At 43.2% G+C, this 17,907-nt stretch overlaps 1 protein-coding gene across 2 annotated transcripts; it reads left to right on the top strand.

Annotated features, from left to right (window-relative positions):
- Positions 1–16,048: 16,048 nt before the first annotated feature.
- LOC139377277 (cytochrome b-c1 complex subunit 6, mitochondrial-like) lies at positions 16,049–17,676 on the top strand. Of its 2 annotated transcripts, none has more exons than XM_071120281.1 (4): positions 16,049–16,186; positions 16,767–16,826; positions 16,979–17,140; positions 17,297–17,676. In XM_071120281.1, exons 1-4 carry the CDS (start codon positions 16,139–16,141, stop codon positions 17,327–17,329), a joined length of 303 nt encoding a protein of 100 aa, XP_070976382.1. In that variant the 5' UTR covers positions 16,049–16,138; the 3' UTR covers positions 17,330–17,676. The 2 variants fall into 2 exon arrangements, with proteins under 2 accessions (XP_070976382.1, XP_070976383.1); XM_071120282.1 differs by having other exon boundaries at positions 16,050–16,186; positions 16,989–17,140; positions 17,297–17,342.
- The last annotated feature ends 231 nt before the right edge of the window (positions 17,677–17,907 follow it).

Below are 17,907 nucleotides of genomic sequence, written 5' to 3' on the forward strand. Positions count from 1 at the left end.
TTATACGTAACTTGGTAACAGCATCCCTCCACAAACAGAATAGGGGGCCTTTAGGGCTGGGGGGCGGGGGTAGTCTCCAGTCCTTTCTGTTGTACTCTTTAAGCACTTTAAGGAGTGGCCAATCTTTAAATTGTAGTCAATTATGCACCTGAGATTCTCTCTGTGCTGGGATCCCATCAAGTCCATCCACTCCGATAATGTAAATAATTGTAATATGTAAATTAAGAAGAAAAATAAGTATATCTATTAATGTTTACTGATAAGGCAAATGTAAAAGTGTTCATATGTTGTTAATTGATCATAAACTGTCCAAGTTGGCAATTCCTATAGTTGTCAGAGTTGTACAATAGTATTTAAACGGCTCACGCCATTCCATTACCTTCTATTCCCTGGACTACTGAAGCTATACTGTCTGGTAGTCTACATATGAGTTCCATTGTGGCTCTGATTGTAAAAGTTCTACTGTTTCTCTCCAGCCTGTCATACTAACTGGTCCCGTGGTAGATTTTAAATGTTGGCGAGACTAATCTGGAAACCATAGGCATTATAATTTTATCTCTTTAACAATGTAAGTTTGAAAAGTGATGTTGTAAAATAAATCCTAAATAAAGCCATGCTTGGTCTTTACATACTGTAGCTTCCTTCTCTCGGTTCTTGTTCTCACATGACAAAGCCACAGCTAAGGATTTTACATCAGTCTTCTTCCAGGGGAGGAAGCAGTGCAGTGTGGACGAAGGGAATTCACTTTTAGAGGAAGAGAATGTGAGAAACGAGGGGGAAAAGGAAGGTGACAGGGATAACGAGAGGGAAAGACAGGCAATATACAGTATGGTAACACTTTACTTGACACCCAATGTCATAACACATTAGGACACGGTCATAACCTGTCATTATGGTCATAACAATCATGACCCATACATTTACACTTGTTGTGACATATATTGCGTTATTTTACGTCTGGTTATGACACCTACATAAGTGTGTCAAAACCCACATTTATTCAAATTAGTTTCTTTCCCTGCCAAGAAGTTTCCTTCCGTTTTGAAAGTTAAAAAAAAAAAAAAAAAAAAAAAAATCAGTTGTAATGAATTCTTGTAGAAAAGAGACTTCATGACACTGTTCTGACCATCATAATCATATAAGCCAGATAGGCCTATCATGTACATGCCCATATGTCAGTAGTCAGTCAAAAAGAGGGTGTCTTGTCCTGCTCCTGAAACCTGCTCCTGCATTCATCCCAGTCATCAGCAGCAGAGCATTGGGCTAGGTGCATGTCTGACCTCAATGTGTGTGCAATTACAATAATAATTGAATATGGTAAATAAAATAAAGATATATAACATAAAAATACTGTTGACACATAGGCTATGGTGTAATGGAATGTTCTGCCTTGTGTGCTAGGTTTTGGGTTTGGGTTTTACACTCTTATGTAGGTGTCAAAACCAGTCATAAAATAACACAATATATGTCACAACAGGTCTAAATATATGTGTCAGGAGAATGTTATGACCATATATTAACAGGTTATGACAAGTTAGGTCAGCTGTTCTGACATATTATGACATGGTTATGACTGTGTCATAATGTGTTAGGACGCTGGGTGTCAAGGAAAGTGTTACCCTGAAAATATATATATAAAACAGGAAAAGGTCAGAGAGCGAGAGAGAAAGAGAGCGAGAGAGAAGAAGGTAATCAGGAGAAATAAACAGCACAGGGGACATAAGCCATCCCCGATGAATAAGCAGCCTATTATCCTGAAGAATGGTGACCTGGGGCGGTGATTATGCTGCTATTATATCTTAAACAGCATGGTTTGTCAAAATGCACAAGACCCCCCCCCCCCCCCTCCTCTCTCACACACCTTCCCCCCTCTGATAGCGTTCTAGGTTAGGATCGCTGCAATCCCCACCAACACCATGTTAACTGCCTCCTAGCTCTGCCTACTAAACTGCATGTTGATTGCCTGGCTGTGACATTGTTCAACTGCTAATTGATTTATCCTCGTTAGATATATCCTCCCTAACGGTGTAAAATGCAACCAGTCATGGATAAACACTTCCTCAAAAGTGGATACATGGGACAACAACCCAGATTAGCATAGTGTTAATGTGAATGTAACAACTTCACACTTCACACAACCTTGCTGTGTGTTATTACATTGTAGGTGTCCTATTTAAAAGGGCATTCTTGCTATAACACAGATATGCCTCTCGATATGTAAAGCTGAATTTCCTTGTTATTCCGGGTAGCAATTTTCCCCTGGGATGATTTTGAACCAGCAAACTATGACAACACTACCAAGTGGTCTTTATCCAACCCCCAAACACATCAATGTAGGGACACACAGATACACACACCAGTGCCTGAGGGCCCAACGGGGACTGATGTAGCGTAGATTGTAATGCCGCCGGGTCAAGCGTTTTCAGCCTTGATGCAGGATAAGGTGCTCTTCTCTAATATCCTACCTCCCAATCCCCAAAAATCCCTCGACATCCATCGAGCTGGAATAAGCCTCTATTCCTGTATACCTCACCAGATCATTTAGTTGAGATAAATCAGTAAGAACATGACCCTTATCTAGCCAAATACTGCTTCACTAGGTAAAGATGTGAATCTGGAACCCTAAAGGAGGGTCAAATCCCAAAAGATAAACCTGACGATGTGGGCATACTGTAGTGTAGATGCAGCTGAACTTGCAGATTGCTGAACTCTCAGGACAAGAGATGTCCAAAACGTTGTGAGGAAAGATGCACCCTGATATTTTAATTAGTCTGGAGCCCTCCTGCACAAATATCACAGGGTACCATTCAATCAAGGTTTTTTCTCTCCCGCCTCCATGGTTAAAGGTTTTAACCCAGCCAAGAATGAAAAGTGCCACCGTAAGAAACCCGGCCCATTGAGGTGTGACAGGCTCTGCCAGAATATGATTCGAATCCTGTTTCCAACATTCTTTTAGCCCACTGGCATCGCAATTTCGCCACATATTCTCCGAGCTGTCAACCCAGGGAAATCCCTCTAATAGCACATTGCCCAGATACACATTAAAATGCTCCTGGAAACCACCGGGAGCTTAGTGACACACACACACTTCTGATGTTCAACAGGCTTTTAAACATTGAAGTATTGAACGTGTGAAGACTACCAATCCTTTAAAAAAATATATTTTACCTTTATTTAACCAGGCAAGTCAGTTAAGAACAAATTCATATTTTCCATGACGGTTAACTGCCTGTTCAGGGGCAGAACGACAGATTTGTACCTTGACAGCTCGGGGATTTGAACTTGCAACCTTTCGGTTACTAGTCCAACGCTCTAATCACTAGGCTACCCTGCCGCCCCTTGTACTATTTCAAATTGTATGCAAGACCATGCTCCGAATAAATGTATTGTCGTTCTACATTTTTGTTGAAAAAAAGAAACAGTTCTGGATAAAAAGAAAGGAAAAGGAGACAGAGGACAAAAGGGGAGGAGTGATGGCCACAAGAGGACAAAGGAGAGGAGTGATGGCCACAAGAGGACAAAGGAGAGGAGTGATGGCCAGAAGAGGACAAAGGAGAGGAGTAATGGCCACAAGAGGACAAAGGAGAGGAGTGATGGCCAGAAGAGGACAAAGGAGAGGAGTAATGGCCACAAGAGGACAAAGGAGAGGAGTGATGGCCAGAAGAGGACAAAGGAGAGGAGTGATGGCCAGAAGAGGACAAAGGGGAGGAGTGATGGCCAGAAGAGGACAAAGGAGAGGAGTGATGGCCACAAGAGGACAAAGGAGAGGAGTAATGGCCAGAAGAGGACAAAGGAGAGGAGTGATGGCCAGAAGAGGACAAAGGGGAGGAGTGATGGCCACAAGAGGACAAAGGAGAGGAGTGATGGCCACAAGAGGACAAAGGAGAGGAGTGATGGCCAGAAGAGGACATAGGGGAGTAGTGATGGCCACAAGAGGACAAAGGGGAGGAGTGATGGCCAGAAGAGGACAAAGGGGAGGAGTGATGGCCAGAAGAGGACAAAGGGGAGGAGTGATGGCCAGAAGAGGACAAAGGGGAGGAGTGATGGCCAGAAGAGGACAAAGGAGAGGAGTGATGGCGAGAAAAGGACAAAAGGGGAGGAGTGATGGCCAGAAGAGGACAAAGGAGAGGAGTGATGGCCACAAGAGGACAAAGGGGAGGAGTGATGGCCACAAGAGGACAAAGGGGAGGAGTGATGGCCAGAAGAGGACAAAGGGGAGGAGTGATGGCCAGAAGAGGACAAAGGGGAGGAGTAATGGCCAGAAGAGGATAAAGGGGAGGAGTGATGGCCAGAAGAGGACAAAGGGGAGGAGTGATGGCCAGAAGAGGACAAAGGGGAGAAGTGATGGCCAGAAGTGGACAAAGGGGAAGAGTGATGGCCAGAAGAGGACAAAGGGGAGGAGTGATGGCCACAAGAGGACAAAGGGGAGGAGTGATGGCCAGAAGAGGACAAAGGGGAGGAGTGATGGCCACAAGAGGACAAAGGGGAGGAGTGATGGCCACAAGAGGAAAAAGGGGAGGAGTGATGGCCAGAAGAGGACAAAGGGGAGGAGTGATGGCCAGAAGACGACAAAGGGGAGGAGTGATGGCCACAAGAGGACAAAGGGGAGGAGTGATGGCCACAAGAGGACAAAGGGGAGGAGTGATGGCCAGAAGAGGACAAAGGGGAGGAGTGATGGCCACAAGAGGACAACAGGTGGTTGACACTCTTCTTTAGTTCCACTTCATCTCCCATTCTATTGTTGGCCGTTTTAAATACTCAGCCTGCCATCTCAAGGATAATCCTCTTAGAGGAGGAAAAGAAAACAGCAATGTGAGTTGGGAGCAGTGCATTGCCAGTCCCTGGCCTGGTTGAGACACTGTGCAAGGCACGAATAGTTACACATCACACTATTCCATACTATGTTGAGATGATTTTCCATCCCGAGTTTGTTTACTATTTGTTTATGTAAAGTCAGTTGAAGACCAACAAGTACAGAGCAGTGTTAGCCCATCCCAAGTTTTGTCAAAGTAAGACCATTTACTGTAGCCTATGTCAAGTCAGTTAATACCTAATAACGTTTTCAAAGCCACTGAAATAGTGTAGCGCTGATCGGGAGGCCACGCTGTGTCGTGTTTGAGCCCTGTGGCGGGTTGGTTGCCTGCTGGGCCCACTCTTCACAGTGTGTCTGGGACAAAGACCCCCGCTGGTGAGATCCTCTCACTCACAGCGGACTGGGCCAGCCGTCTGATCCTCGCCTGTGGGCCTTAACACCCAGCAGAAGTTCCTATATGAACACATAGGCCTTGGGGGCAGGATCACATATCTGTCATAACCTTTAAAGGGGGGTTGCCTTTTGTCCTGACATCCCGTCTGATGGTTGTGGTATCTAAAAGGGAGTAAACATAGCTGTGTATGCAGTCACCAACACAGTAGGCCTATGTCTCAAAGGTTTCTGCTCGTTCAGCCCAAACTGTTATTACGTCGTATGCTGATATCACACCACAACATAAATGTACCATCTCATAGGGACACACAAAAGTCCCACTACACTCATTCACTTATCTTGGCTTACTCTCAATCTTCCTCTTCTGCTCGCTCCCTCCATCCCTTTCTCCTTCCCTCCCTCTCCTAAACAGACCAGACACACACATCCTATTGATATAATTCCCCTCTCCCATACCTAGGCCTACAGCAAAGGAATACCATTGGCTAATTCAATAAGGAACAACCTAATACAAAGGGAAGAGAGGAGTAAGTCATTCCTAATAGTCTCTGGTCTCCTGAGCGTTAAAACATGTAAATGTATGTAAAACCCATAGGAAACATATTTACAATACCTTTAGGTAATCAGAAGATGCGGCCGCGGCGTCCTGGGCCCGCCGACTGAAGCAGTCAATACAGAAATAGTTTTAGTTAATGTGTCATTAATTCCCTTTGCATTCGCCGATACATCCTCTGTTACCGTGGTAATACAGTAATCACTCACAATCACATAGTGAAAATATCTGCACTCATCTGTGGAATAAAAAGACCATACCATTTTAGCATCTCTCTTTCATCCTTAATGTACATCTGGGAGACGCCGAGCAAACAGCCTCTCTTCTCCCTTCGTGGCGACAGGGGCGCCCGCTTAATGGCAGCGGGAAGTCGATGACACTCGGCGGCACCGCTCGTTAGCCGTGTCCACACCGCTTTCATGCTACATTGCCCAGTTGGTGCAACAACAGAGAGGGTCATCAGCGGTGTGATGGGAGGAGAGGTACTATACTATACTCACGTTAGATCTGAGAAACAAATACGTTGTAGGCTGCCTTTAAGTGACATTAAATAGTACATTGAGAAAATGCAACTGTTGTAACGACAGGCCTAGAGATTCTCAGAGAGATTCTCAAATGTGACAATGATTGTTTGAGTGTTCATTATGAAAATGTTTAGAATCTGAATGAAAATGTCATGATGGTATTACATTTAAAAGAAAGAGTTCCAATGACATCAGAAAATTATAAAATAATGAAGGTCACTATTGGACCACATCAACCAGATTTGAATTGGTTTATTTCAACCTCAGTGACTGGGCAAAATGATCTATAAGCAAATAAACATTCTGTTTATTTGATAGGGCACTGTTTCGAGTGTAGGTTGAGTTTATCCTCAAAATAATTTAAAGCTAATCTATGGGTCTAGTAACTTCAAGCCCTGTTTTCAATACAGAGAGCTCGGACTTGTATAATTGTCTAATACTGACACCTAGAGGTCAAAGGTAGCACTGCATACAAATGCATAAGTCCGTTGAAAAATGACTTAAAACCGGTTAAATCAGGTCGAACCGAAGGGGTCAATAAGATAAGGTACTGTAGTGAATCCATGTCCATCAGTTCTAGTTTAACCTCTGCAGCTTGTACATGTAGATGGGCCCAAAGTTAGTGGTGAGGTGGGCAGGACCAGCTGTCCCAGGTTGGCCTGGAGCCAAGTGGAAGGTGTCCTTAAAGAGGTGTGTGAGGGGTCGAAGGTCAGCTACCTGCAGGCTGATGCCATGTTCCTCCCGGGCCAAGTGCATGGCGTGCTCCACTACGCACTAGTTCTGCAGCTGGGACAGGGAGCAGGTGGAGTAGACGACCTCTCCCCGCAGACGAACTGCCTCGATACCAGGTGAAAGAGGATCAGGGAGAGAGATATGTGATCAAGTATTATCAGATATCATATGATCAAAATAGGACCGCTGAAATACAAAACTGGCATACATTTTAGCAGACACTCTTACCCAGAGATACAAAACTGCCATACATTTTAGCAGACACTCTTACCCAGAGATACAAAACTGCCATACATTTTAGCAGACACTCTTACCCAGAGATACAAAACAGCCATACATTTTAGCAGACACTCTTACCCAGAGATACAAAACTGCCATACATTTTAGCAGACACTCTTACCCAGAGTGACTTACAGTTAGACCATGCATACTGTAGAAAACATTAAAAGATACAGTCCCTTCAGAAAGTATTATCATATTGTTGTTACAAATTGATTTGTCAAAAAGCATTTTTACATAAAATTAAAATACTAATGTCAAAGAGAAAGAAAAATTCTAACATTTTTTAAAGATTTCTGAAAAATAAAACACAAATATATCTTAATTAGATAAGTATTTAACCCCCAGACAATACATGTTAGAATCACCTTTGGCAGCGATTACAGCTGTTCGTCTTTCTGGGTAAGTCTCTAAGAGAATTGCATTTCTGGGTTGTACAATATTTGCCCATTACCCTTTTTTAAACTCTTCAAGCTCTGTCAAGTTGATTGTTGATCATTGCTAGACAGCTATTTTCATGTCTTGCCATAGATTTTCAAGACGATTTAAGTCGAAATTCAGGCTGTAACACAACGAAATGTGGAAATGTCAAGGAGTGTGAATACTTTCTGAAGGCACTGTACATAAATACAATCATAAACATATTTAGAAATTAGGAAAAAAAATCACAGAAGATATTGTAAATTGCATTTCTTTTAAAGATAACATGAATAATAATAACTCCTAACACTTACAGGAGGAGTTCTATCTGCAGCAGAGGCAGCCTCCCCTTCGTCCTGGCCCTCTTGAAGATGTTGTTCTCCACCAGCTTCACCTGGAATGCTTTTCCTACAGCCTTGAAGGAGTTCCCACATATGCTGAGCACTTGTTGGCTGCTTTTCATTCACTCTGTGGTCCAACTCATCCCAAACCATCTCAACTGGGTTGAGTACGGGTGATTGTGGAGGCCAGGTCATCTGATGCAGCACTCCATCACTTTCCTTCTTGTTCAAATAGCAGGTTACACAGCCTGGAGGTGTGTTGGGTCATTGTCCTGTTGAAAAACAAATGATAGTCTGATAAGGGAATTATATGCTTAAAGGTAATGATTAAAGAATTCCACCCTGAAACATAACTATTAGCGATTATTAGTTTATGTAGCATGTATAATGAATTATTAAAGTACTAAACGTAAGTCCAATAAGGTTTGGTAGAGACATGTGAGGGAGAGAAATGTGTGTGTGTGTGTCTGAGAAAATACAGAGAACAATTCAACTGTGTTTGACCCGACCTGGCTAGAACTCTGAGAAACTTATGATAGGACAAGGAGTCCTTTCAAGGTTCCTCTAATCTCGGGGGAATGGAACTGTCGGCTTGGTAGTGATAAACAGTGGTGAGAACTATGGGGAAAGATACAACTCATCTACTGTTCGTGTGTATGTATGTGCGTAGGATATCTACTGTTTGTGTGAAGGTATGTGCGTAAATAGGGAGTGAGTTATAAAATGGATGTCTTTGTATTATGGACTTCAGAGCGCTCTCATGAATAAACTGCACGAACCTTTTGCATAAGCTGAGTCTTTGCCTAATTATTATTAAACCCAGGGTATTACAAACCTCGGGGATTGGTCAAAGCTTATTGATTGTTAGTTATTATTATTGGGATTGAAAATTCTCGTGACATAGTCCCACTAAGCGCAAAGCTGATGGGATGGCTTATCGCTGCAGAATGCTGTGGGAGCCATGATGGTTAAGTGTGCCTTGAAAAAAAGTGGGTTAAACATTATGTAAACATTGTGATCAGTGTTCAATGACTATGTATATAGTGCAAAGCAGCCTAAAGTGCAGGGTAGAGTACAGGGTGGTAACCGGCTAGTGACTTAGGTTCAGGGCAGGGTACTGGGCGGAGGCCGGCTAGTGGTAACAGTCTGATGGCTTGGAGATAGAAGCTGTTTCTTAGTCTGTCCGAGCTTTGATGCACTTCTACTGTCTCCTACTTCTAGATCAAGAATGGGCAACTTTGATGGGGGTGGGGGCCACAAAAAAATGGATGTCATCATGATGGACCGCAGTGCTTTGTGGTTCTGCCTACCCACAAGCCACTGCGGAAATTTGACCATGCTTACTACAGGTTTAGATAGCTGACCACTAGACTAAATTACCAATCAACAAAAGGTGCCATTTATAAATGTGGTTGTGCTTCAGCAGTCAATTAGCCAAATTTTTAAAAATTATATTATTCTAACAGTAAGTTGAGATGCCAACTGAGTTCTACACAAAATACAATTTTGCCAGTTGCCCAACCCAGTTCTAGACGGTAGAAGGGTGAACAGGCCATGGCTATGTTGGCTTTAGGTCCTTGATGATCTTCTTGTCTTTCCTGCAACACTGTGTGCTGCATATGTCCTGGAGGGCAGGCAGTGTGCCCTTAATGAGGCGTTGTGCTGAATGCACCACGCTCTGGAGAGCCCTGTGGTTGCAGCCTGAGGTTGAAGAGGCACTGTTGCGGCTTCTCCACACTGTTTGAAGGGACCATTTCAGTTCATCAATGATGTGCACGCCGAGGAACTTGAAGCTTTTGACCCCCCGTTGATGTAAATGGGGGCGTGCTCTCTCTGCCGTCTCCTGTTGTCCACGATCAGCTCCTTCGTTTTGTTGACGTTGAGGGAGAGGCTGTTTTCCTGGCACCACTTCGCCAGGCAGGGGCACTGCCAGGGATTTTGGGCCCCATGAAAAGATATCACATTGGGCCCCACCAACCCTGCGCAATTGCTGTAACCACACACCTCCAGAACCCAATCAACCCATTCAAAGCTTTAAATAACTCTACCTTTGCAGGCTTGCAACTCTCTTGTAGTCCAATATTTACTGTACAACATTTACTGACAGTGAGCTGTGAAAATATAACACTGTGCCGACATGCATGCAACATTCTGCATACAGTGGAATTCACTATTTGATGCAGGACTGATCCCCTCTATAAGAAATGTGCTAAAGGCCATCTTTTACAGTAAAATGTCATTTTAATGGTAAAATTCTTGAATGGAAAATTCTTAACATTAATGAATAACTTAAAATAAATATAACTTAAATATACATTAACCTCTTAAATTAAAATAAATGTACATGATCATCTATAGAATGATATAACAAACAAAATAATAAAATCAGCAGCAGATTTTTGAACTAAGTACACATACCGACTAGAAAATAAGCAGCTGTAAAAATGAAAAGGCCTGATGGTGGCGCTAGAGGAAAGGTCAAGAGGTCACCAAATCAATAGGTTTCTTCCACTTGGGGTCTTGATTGTGCACAACAAATTTTACAGCAATCCAGCCATTACTTTGAGATTTATCTTGTTCTGTCTTGTTCTCAGCCTGTTCTCAGTCTTGTTCTCAGCCTGTGGGCATCACGTGTGTAGTGATCCAATATCCATAGCCATGCCATTAAACAGTTATCACTGGCCCTTGCTCAGCCTTACTCACCAAGAGCCCAGCGCCGAGCCTTCTTGCTAGCAATGTCACTGATTAAGTCTTTGAAGTCCAGCTTTCTAGCTAACTGACTTTCAATGGACAGCTTGGCAAGACTGCAAAGCCTGTCCTGGGACATAGTGGACCTCAAATAGTTTAGTAGTTTTAACTTACTGAAAGCTCTCGCCACCAGCAAGTCACAGGCAGTGTGCAAAATATACGTAAAGCAATGCACACTTTTCCAAAAATGCTTTGCAGCTGCATCTTCCAAATTGCATTCAGGAGCCCAAGAGGGGACAAGTTAGGGGGGAAAGTGGCAGAATATACAGTGTTCAGGTGGCTTCATTTTGAAACTCAGGTGTCAGATCTCTGGAATACTTCATAATCAGTGGTTGGCACACAGAAGAGACTTTATCCTCACTAATCTGCCCGACTTTCAGAACAGCAGAAAATCATTCTACAATTTTTGCAGTGGTGTGGAACCCAGTGTCCAAGTCACTTATGATGTTGTCCATAGCAGTAAAAAATACTATGTTCTGAAACACCGTTGCTGCACTGTCCTGAGCTGTCTCCTCTTGAGGTCTCATCATGGAATCAGAGGCTCTCTGGATGTTTACTTTTTGCCAAAAGCAAGAAAAGAAAAATAGATCATTAGTTTTATTAGCAATATGTAAATAAAATATTATATTAATGATGATTAACCTGTCATTTAATTTTGAAAAAAAATGTACATAATGTTCTAATAATTTTTTAGGGCCCCTGTCAGCCACAGGCCCTTAGAATAGTCCTAACTTTCCCCTCCCATACGGCGCCAAAGCCGCCTGGGCCCTCACCTCCTCTCTGTAGACTGTCTCGTCATTGTTGGTAATCAGGCCTACCACTTTTGTGTAGTCAGCAAACTTGATGATTGAGTTGGACACGTGCGTGGCAAGTCGTGGGTGAACAGGGAGTACAGGAGGGGGCTGCCCCTTGTGGGGCCCCCATGTTGAGATTGGCATCAAATAATATCACAATACAGGAGATATGTAGCTACAGTAAATTGTGGTGATGAAACAGACTGAAGCCCAGATTTCAGCAATTTCTTCTCTCGTGTCTGTAACAGAAGTGTTGCAAATCTCACCTGGAAGGCTGGAATCTGGAGATGTCTTCACTGGGGGGGGGGGCACTTGATATTGGTGCTGGGGTGAGGAGGAGCCATATCTTGACTGGCACCAACAGACTTGAGTGATGAAGGGTTATCGTGGGAAGGAAATCCAGCTGCCTGCAGTCTCTCCAGAGCTTCTTCTCCAACTGGCTGTCTGACAAAGTCTCTACATCCCTGGGAATGCAGGTCCGCGATGACGGCATGTTGAAAGATTACAAAAGATTTGGAGGCGTTGAATACATGGAGTTATTGATGTGTTTGTTTTATGCTCTAATTTGTTGGGGGGGGGGTTCTATGGGCTGTGTTTAAAAAGGCAGCCTTTCCTGATCTTTTTTTCACCTTTTTGTTCCAATCAGATCAGCTCTGAAAAAGCTGTAATGTGAAAAGATCCGATGTGATTGGTGAAAAGAAAAATTAGTGGGGAAAAAAGATCAGAATTGGGCCGTATGTGTAAACGTAGCCTATGCAGTATGTATCTATTTTAGATCCTGCATGAGTGCTGGGGGGAGAGACTAGGAACCAATTTGGAACTATTGTAATTCGAGATATATATTTCTGAATGATCCACAATGCAACACAAGCCCTGAGTGCACCTTCTGCCCAGGTGTGGCAAATCAACCTTAACTGGGGAGTCAAATTTTTTCACAAAGATCAAACTTTGTGCTTTGGCAAGTTCACCCTTCCTTTGTAATGTTTGTCTTTTTATTTCTCTTTTATGTGTAAAAAAAAGTGATTACCGTGGCAAACAATTTTCCGCATGTGACACGAGTTCAGTATAGGGCCATTTCCATGGTAACGGAATTATGCTGACTCAGATTTTTCACTTTAAAATGTATACCCAATGCACAAAGATGACATTTAACAATTTCCACAGAATTTGACTAAATATTTACAGGAATAACTCTACATATACAAGGTTTGTTAACAGAATACAATGAGGATGATAACCATGGCATCCTCTTGTAACTAGCTAGCAAGAGCCAATTTATGCTCGATCCGAAAATGTGGTCGGAGGTGCCGCCGTATGGATGGTGACGCAATTGTGAGGCCTAATTGAGCTAAGTACCACATCAATGTGCACCTCTCAAATTTTGTAACAATGCGGAGGGCTCCGTATAGCGCCGCATTGACATGATTGGTTGACGGTAGATGAGGACAGGAGATCCTGTATAAACACAAACTCATTTTCTCACAGTGGCGTGTATTCACGGATGCCAAGGGAAGCCAGGCCTCCCCCAAAAAATGAGCAAGAAAAATGTCCATAACATTTTTTACCTTTCAATGTTTTTAAAATTTTGTCTCTGTGTTTCATAATTGTCCTTCAATTCGCAAGAGGCTGAATGTATCGCTCAGGAGAAAGAATCAAAGCGAGCAAAACAGAGCCACACTCGACGTGTAGGTCATCCATCTGATGCTGTCGGGTCCAAACGAGTATGACATTGTTGCCACCCATAGCATTGAAGCAAGCATAGAAGTAGTTTAGCTCGTCTGGTAGGCTCGTGTCACTGGGCAGCTCTCGGCTGTGCTTCCCTTGTAGTCCGTAATGGTTTGCAAGCCCTGCCACATCCGACGAGCACCGGAGCCGGTGTATTACGATGCAATCTTTGTCCTGTATTGACGCTTTGCCTGTTTGATGGTTTGTCGGAGGGCATAGAGGGATTTCTTATAAGCTCCGGGTTAGAAAGCGGCAGCTCTAGCCTTTAGCTCAGTGCGGATCCTGCCTGTAATCCATGGCTTCTGGTTGGGGTATGTACGTATGGTCACTGTGGGGACGATGTCATCGATGCACTTATTGATGAAGCCAGTGACTTATGTGTACTCCTCAATGCCATCGGAGGAATCCCAGAACATATTCCAGTCTGTGCTACAAAACAGTCCTGTAGCTTAGCATCTGCTTCATCTGACCACTTTTTATTGATCTAGTCACTGGTGCTTCCTGCTTTAATTCTTACTTGTAAGCGGGAATCAGGATAGAATTATGGTCAGATTTGCCAAATGGAGGGTGAGGGAGTATGCGTCTCTGTGTATGGAATATAGGTGGTCCAGAGTTCTTTTCCCTCTGGTTGCACATTTAACATGCAGATAAAAATTTGGTAAAAACTGATTTAATTTTCCCTAGATTAAAGTCCTAGTGGGGCTAGGAGTGCCGTCTCTGGGTGAGCATTTTCTTGTTTGCTTATGGCGGAATACAGCTCATTCAATGCCATCTTAGTGCCAGCCTCTGACTGTGGTGGTATGTAAAACAGCTACAAAGAATACAGATGAAAACTCTCTCTGTAGGTAGTGTGGTCTACAGCTTATCACGAGAAACTCTACCTCCGGTAAGAATTAGCTCGAGACTTCCTTAGATATCGTGCACCAGCTGTTGTTTACGAAAATACATAGACCGCCGCCCCTCGTCTTACCAGACGCCCCTGTTCTATCCTGCCGGTACATCGTATAACCAGACAGCTGTATGTTGATGTTGTCGTCGTTCAGCCACGACTCCGTGAAGCATAAGATGTTACAGTTTTTAATGTCTCGTGGATAGTTTAATCTTTTGTGTAACGCGTCAATTTTATTGTCCAAAGATTGCACATTTGCAAGCAGAATGGAGGGAAATGGGGGTTTATTCGATCGCCTGCGAATTCTCAGAAGGCAGCCGGACCGTCGGCCCCTTTCTTCGCCTCCTCTTCACGCAGATCACGGGGATCGGGGCCTGTTCCCGAGGAAGCAGCGTATCTTTCTCGTCAGGCTCGTCAGAGTCATGAAAAGAAAAAGAGGATTCTGCTAGTCTGTGGTGAGTAATCGCAGTCCTGGTGTCTAGACACATAGGTTGCAATATGGCTTCCCCAATGATTTTACCCACACACCGCTGTTTCCTTGACAACTAATCTGGACTGCTCTGCCCGGACTTCTGCAGAAGCCATATCAACTTAAATGCCACATGGCCAATGCAGATGTCGGAATGGCAATGCAGCCAAATTATGCAGATCCTTTAATGTTAAGTTTAAAGCCAATTTATGCTTGATCTACGAGTTGTATGACGCAAATACGGAGTCTCTGGAGGCATGCAGAGGTCAAATGGAGCTCCATTCTGCATCGCTGTGCACCTCTGAAATTCTGTAGCATTGCGGAGGGATCCATAAACTGTAGCTCTATATAGCTCCGCATTGACATGATTGGCTGAGAGAAGGCGGCGACGGGAGGTCCCGAATATTAACAAACTCACTTCCTTGACAACAGCTCTGCACTGCTCCGCGAAGCATGAATGCCTTGATTTTGCAGAGGCTGCACAGCCAATGCAGACGGTGGATTGACCATGTAGTGCCTTTTAGATAGTGAGCACTAGATCTGCACCGTGTGTGCAACATCCCAAACTGTCCATAAACAGAAAATGGTGGTGGATTTTTAAAATGTTATTAAGACATTACAGATTTTCACTTTTTTTGTGTTTTCGGTGGCTCGCCATTAAAATATAGTTAAGGAAGGGAATTATGCCTTTTCAACCTGAATGGAGGAGGGCGGCGCATAATTGGCCCAGCGTCTTCCGGGTTTGGCCATCATTGTAAATAAGAATTATCTTAACTGAATTGTCTAGTTAAATAAAGGTTAAAAAAAATGATGGTTTATGTCCAAGCCGTTCCCTAGTGTATTACAGAGAATGCACATAAATCCTAGACGATAGTGCAGATCCAGGACCCATACCCTAGGCTAATTTAGAGACTAACTTGGTAACATCCTTGTTGCCAGTAAATAAGCAGTTCTCACTCTGTTGACTCCTTCATCGGTGATGATTAAAATATGAAGGTATACAATTGTGCGCGAAAAAAATACCCTCCTCACACAAAGTGAACGGGTGCTAGATTTTTTTTTTCGCGAACTTGTTTTGTGGATTTTTTGTTGTTGCTTAAACCAGTCTACACGTTATACGTACAATTTTGCTTTCACGCGATTCCGTTAGACACCGTAGATCTTAAATTTTTCTAAATCATATTCTCGTGTCCATGGACGCTGCCATGTTGGTGTACGACACTGTTTCCAACCCGTCTTGCCATCGGGCAGAATATATCAGAACATTGGTTCCCCCAGCGCATGGAGATGGTTGGAGGGCTGCCATCTAGTGAACGAAAAGAAACATTCTTCCGGCGAACTTTCTAGCTAGCTATTTCCTGCGTGTGACGTAACACGTCCTCCAAATCAAAGCTGGTGTTCTAACGTTAGGTCGTGTCTTCTGCCGGTGTTGTCCTTGCCAATTTTAGGACTAAAATCATGGTTTTCGAAAACAAAATGATAATGAATGGGGAGCCTGATGATGAGGTATTGCACAATATCAAAATCTTCCTATTGCTATGTAGTTTTCTCTGCGAATCCTACCAATATATCAAGTTATGCAACCCGAATGCTATCAGTTAGCTAGCTAACGGTAGCTGCACACAGTAACTTGCTAAATGCATGGCTAGCCAGGCGTGCGTCCTTGGCAGCTAGCTCTGGACACCCCTCGTTTAATTAACATGGAAGATTGAGATTGGTGTAACGTCGTTACCACTTGTTATTTACACCTGGATTTTATATTTAGAAACAAATTAGTTTTAGTTCAAATGTCAACCTAGGTTTGAAAACTAGTTTTAGATCATTTGAATAAATCAAGTTGATGAGTTATATATATATATATATATATATATGGAACGCTATTCAACCCATAACCTAATATTGTTGTTTGCTTTTACAATAGATCAACTCATTCACTTCCTATAGATCTCATTCAGAAAGTTAGTCCTGTCAGATGGAACCTTATTGTGTAGAACAGAAATGACTTTTGTAGAATTAATAATTGATAATTGATAAATGTTTATATGCAAGGTGTATGTTGCACCCCACTAATGTTGTCACTGACCAGGAGGAAGAGGCACCGGCAGAGGAGGAAGGAGATGAGGAAGAGGAGGAAGAAGACATGGTGGTAAGACAGTTGAACTTACATTTACCACACTGTCCTTTGATGACTAATATTTGAATATGAACACACACATTAAGATTCCCTGACTTTTTTTTGTACATTGAGAGGTACTGTTTTTTTTATGAGTCATCTGCAGCTGTGTTGGTCTCTGCCAGGATCCCTTAGAAACAATACGGGCAAAGTGTGAGGCGTCAGAGCACTGCACCCACACAAGGGAGAGGCTGGAGGCCTGCACGGCCCGAGTGGGCTCAAGATCACACACACAGGAGGAATGCACAGAGGAACTCTTCGACTTCCTACATGCACGGGACCACTGTGTAAGTGTTTTTTTTAAGGAACCCTGTGAGCACACACACTACTGCATGCAGGAAAATGTCAGGCTTACATGTGATCAATTTATTATTTGGGGTAATAATCTGTAAATTACAATACATTATCATATTGAACTAGTTATTTCTCCTTTTTTCTCACAGGTAGCGCACAAGCTCTTCCACAACGTCAAATGAACTTCTCCATTCTCCGTCAATTCCAGTAGTTTATTGCAGCTGTGGAATCTGTTATAAATACTACAGATGTGCAGTGTCAGGGAAAGCTTGAGACCAGAGCCTGTGTTCTACCCATGAATGTTTAATAAATTAGATCTTGTTAGTTTTTTTCTGGACAAAATGCAGTTCTGTATACACCAGCAACCTGAGCCATTACACATATGTACATTTTAGACTGTATATGGCCAACCTGCTGCTTGTATTGGTAATAGATGCAAACTTCTCAGATCTTTGTGGCCAGTAAATGAAGACTGGCCAGGTGACTAACCACTCAGGAGTTTTACTGCATTAAAATTTCAAGCACTGCAGACCCTGTGTCCCCTCTACTTCTTCAAACCGTACATTTATACATGAATGTGTTGGTCCAGAGAAGAAGAAGGATGACCAGTGAGATACCTGCTGGAGCATGTGCTGCTATGGTGACCAGTGAGCTGAGAAAAGGCGGGGCTTTACCTAGCAGAGACTTGTAGATGACCTGGAGCCAGTGGGTTTTGCGACAAGTATGAAGCGAGGGCTAGCCAACGAGAGTGTACAGGTCG

Source organism: Oncorhynchus clarkii, chromosome 20 (assembly GCF_045791955.1).
Source record: "Oncorhynchus clarkii lewisi isolate Uvic-CL-2024 chromosome 20, UVic_Ocla_1.0, whole genome shotgun sequence".
Taxonomy (NCBI): Eukaryota; Metazoa; Chordata; class Actinopteri; order Salmoniformes; family Salmonidae; genus Oncorhynchus; species Oncorhynchus clarkii.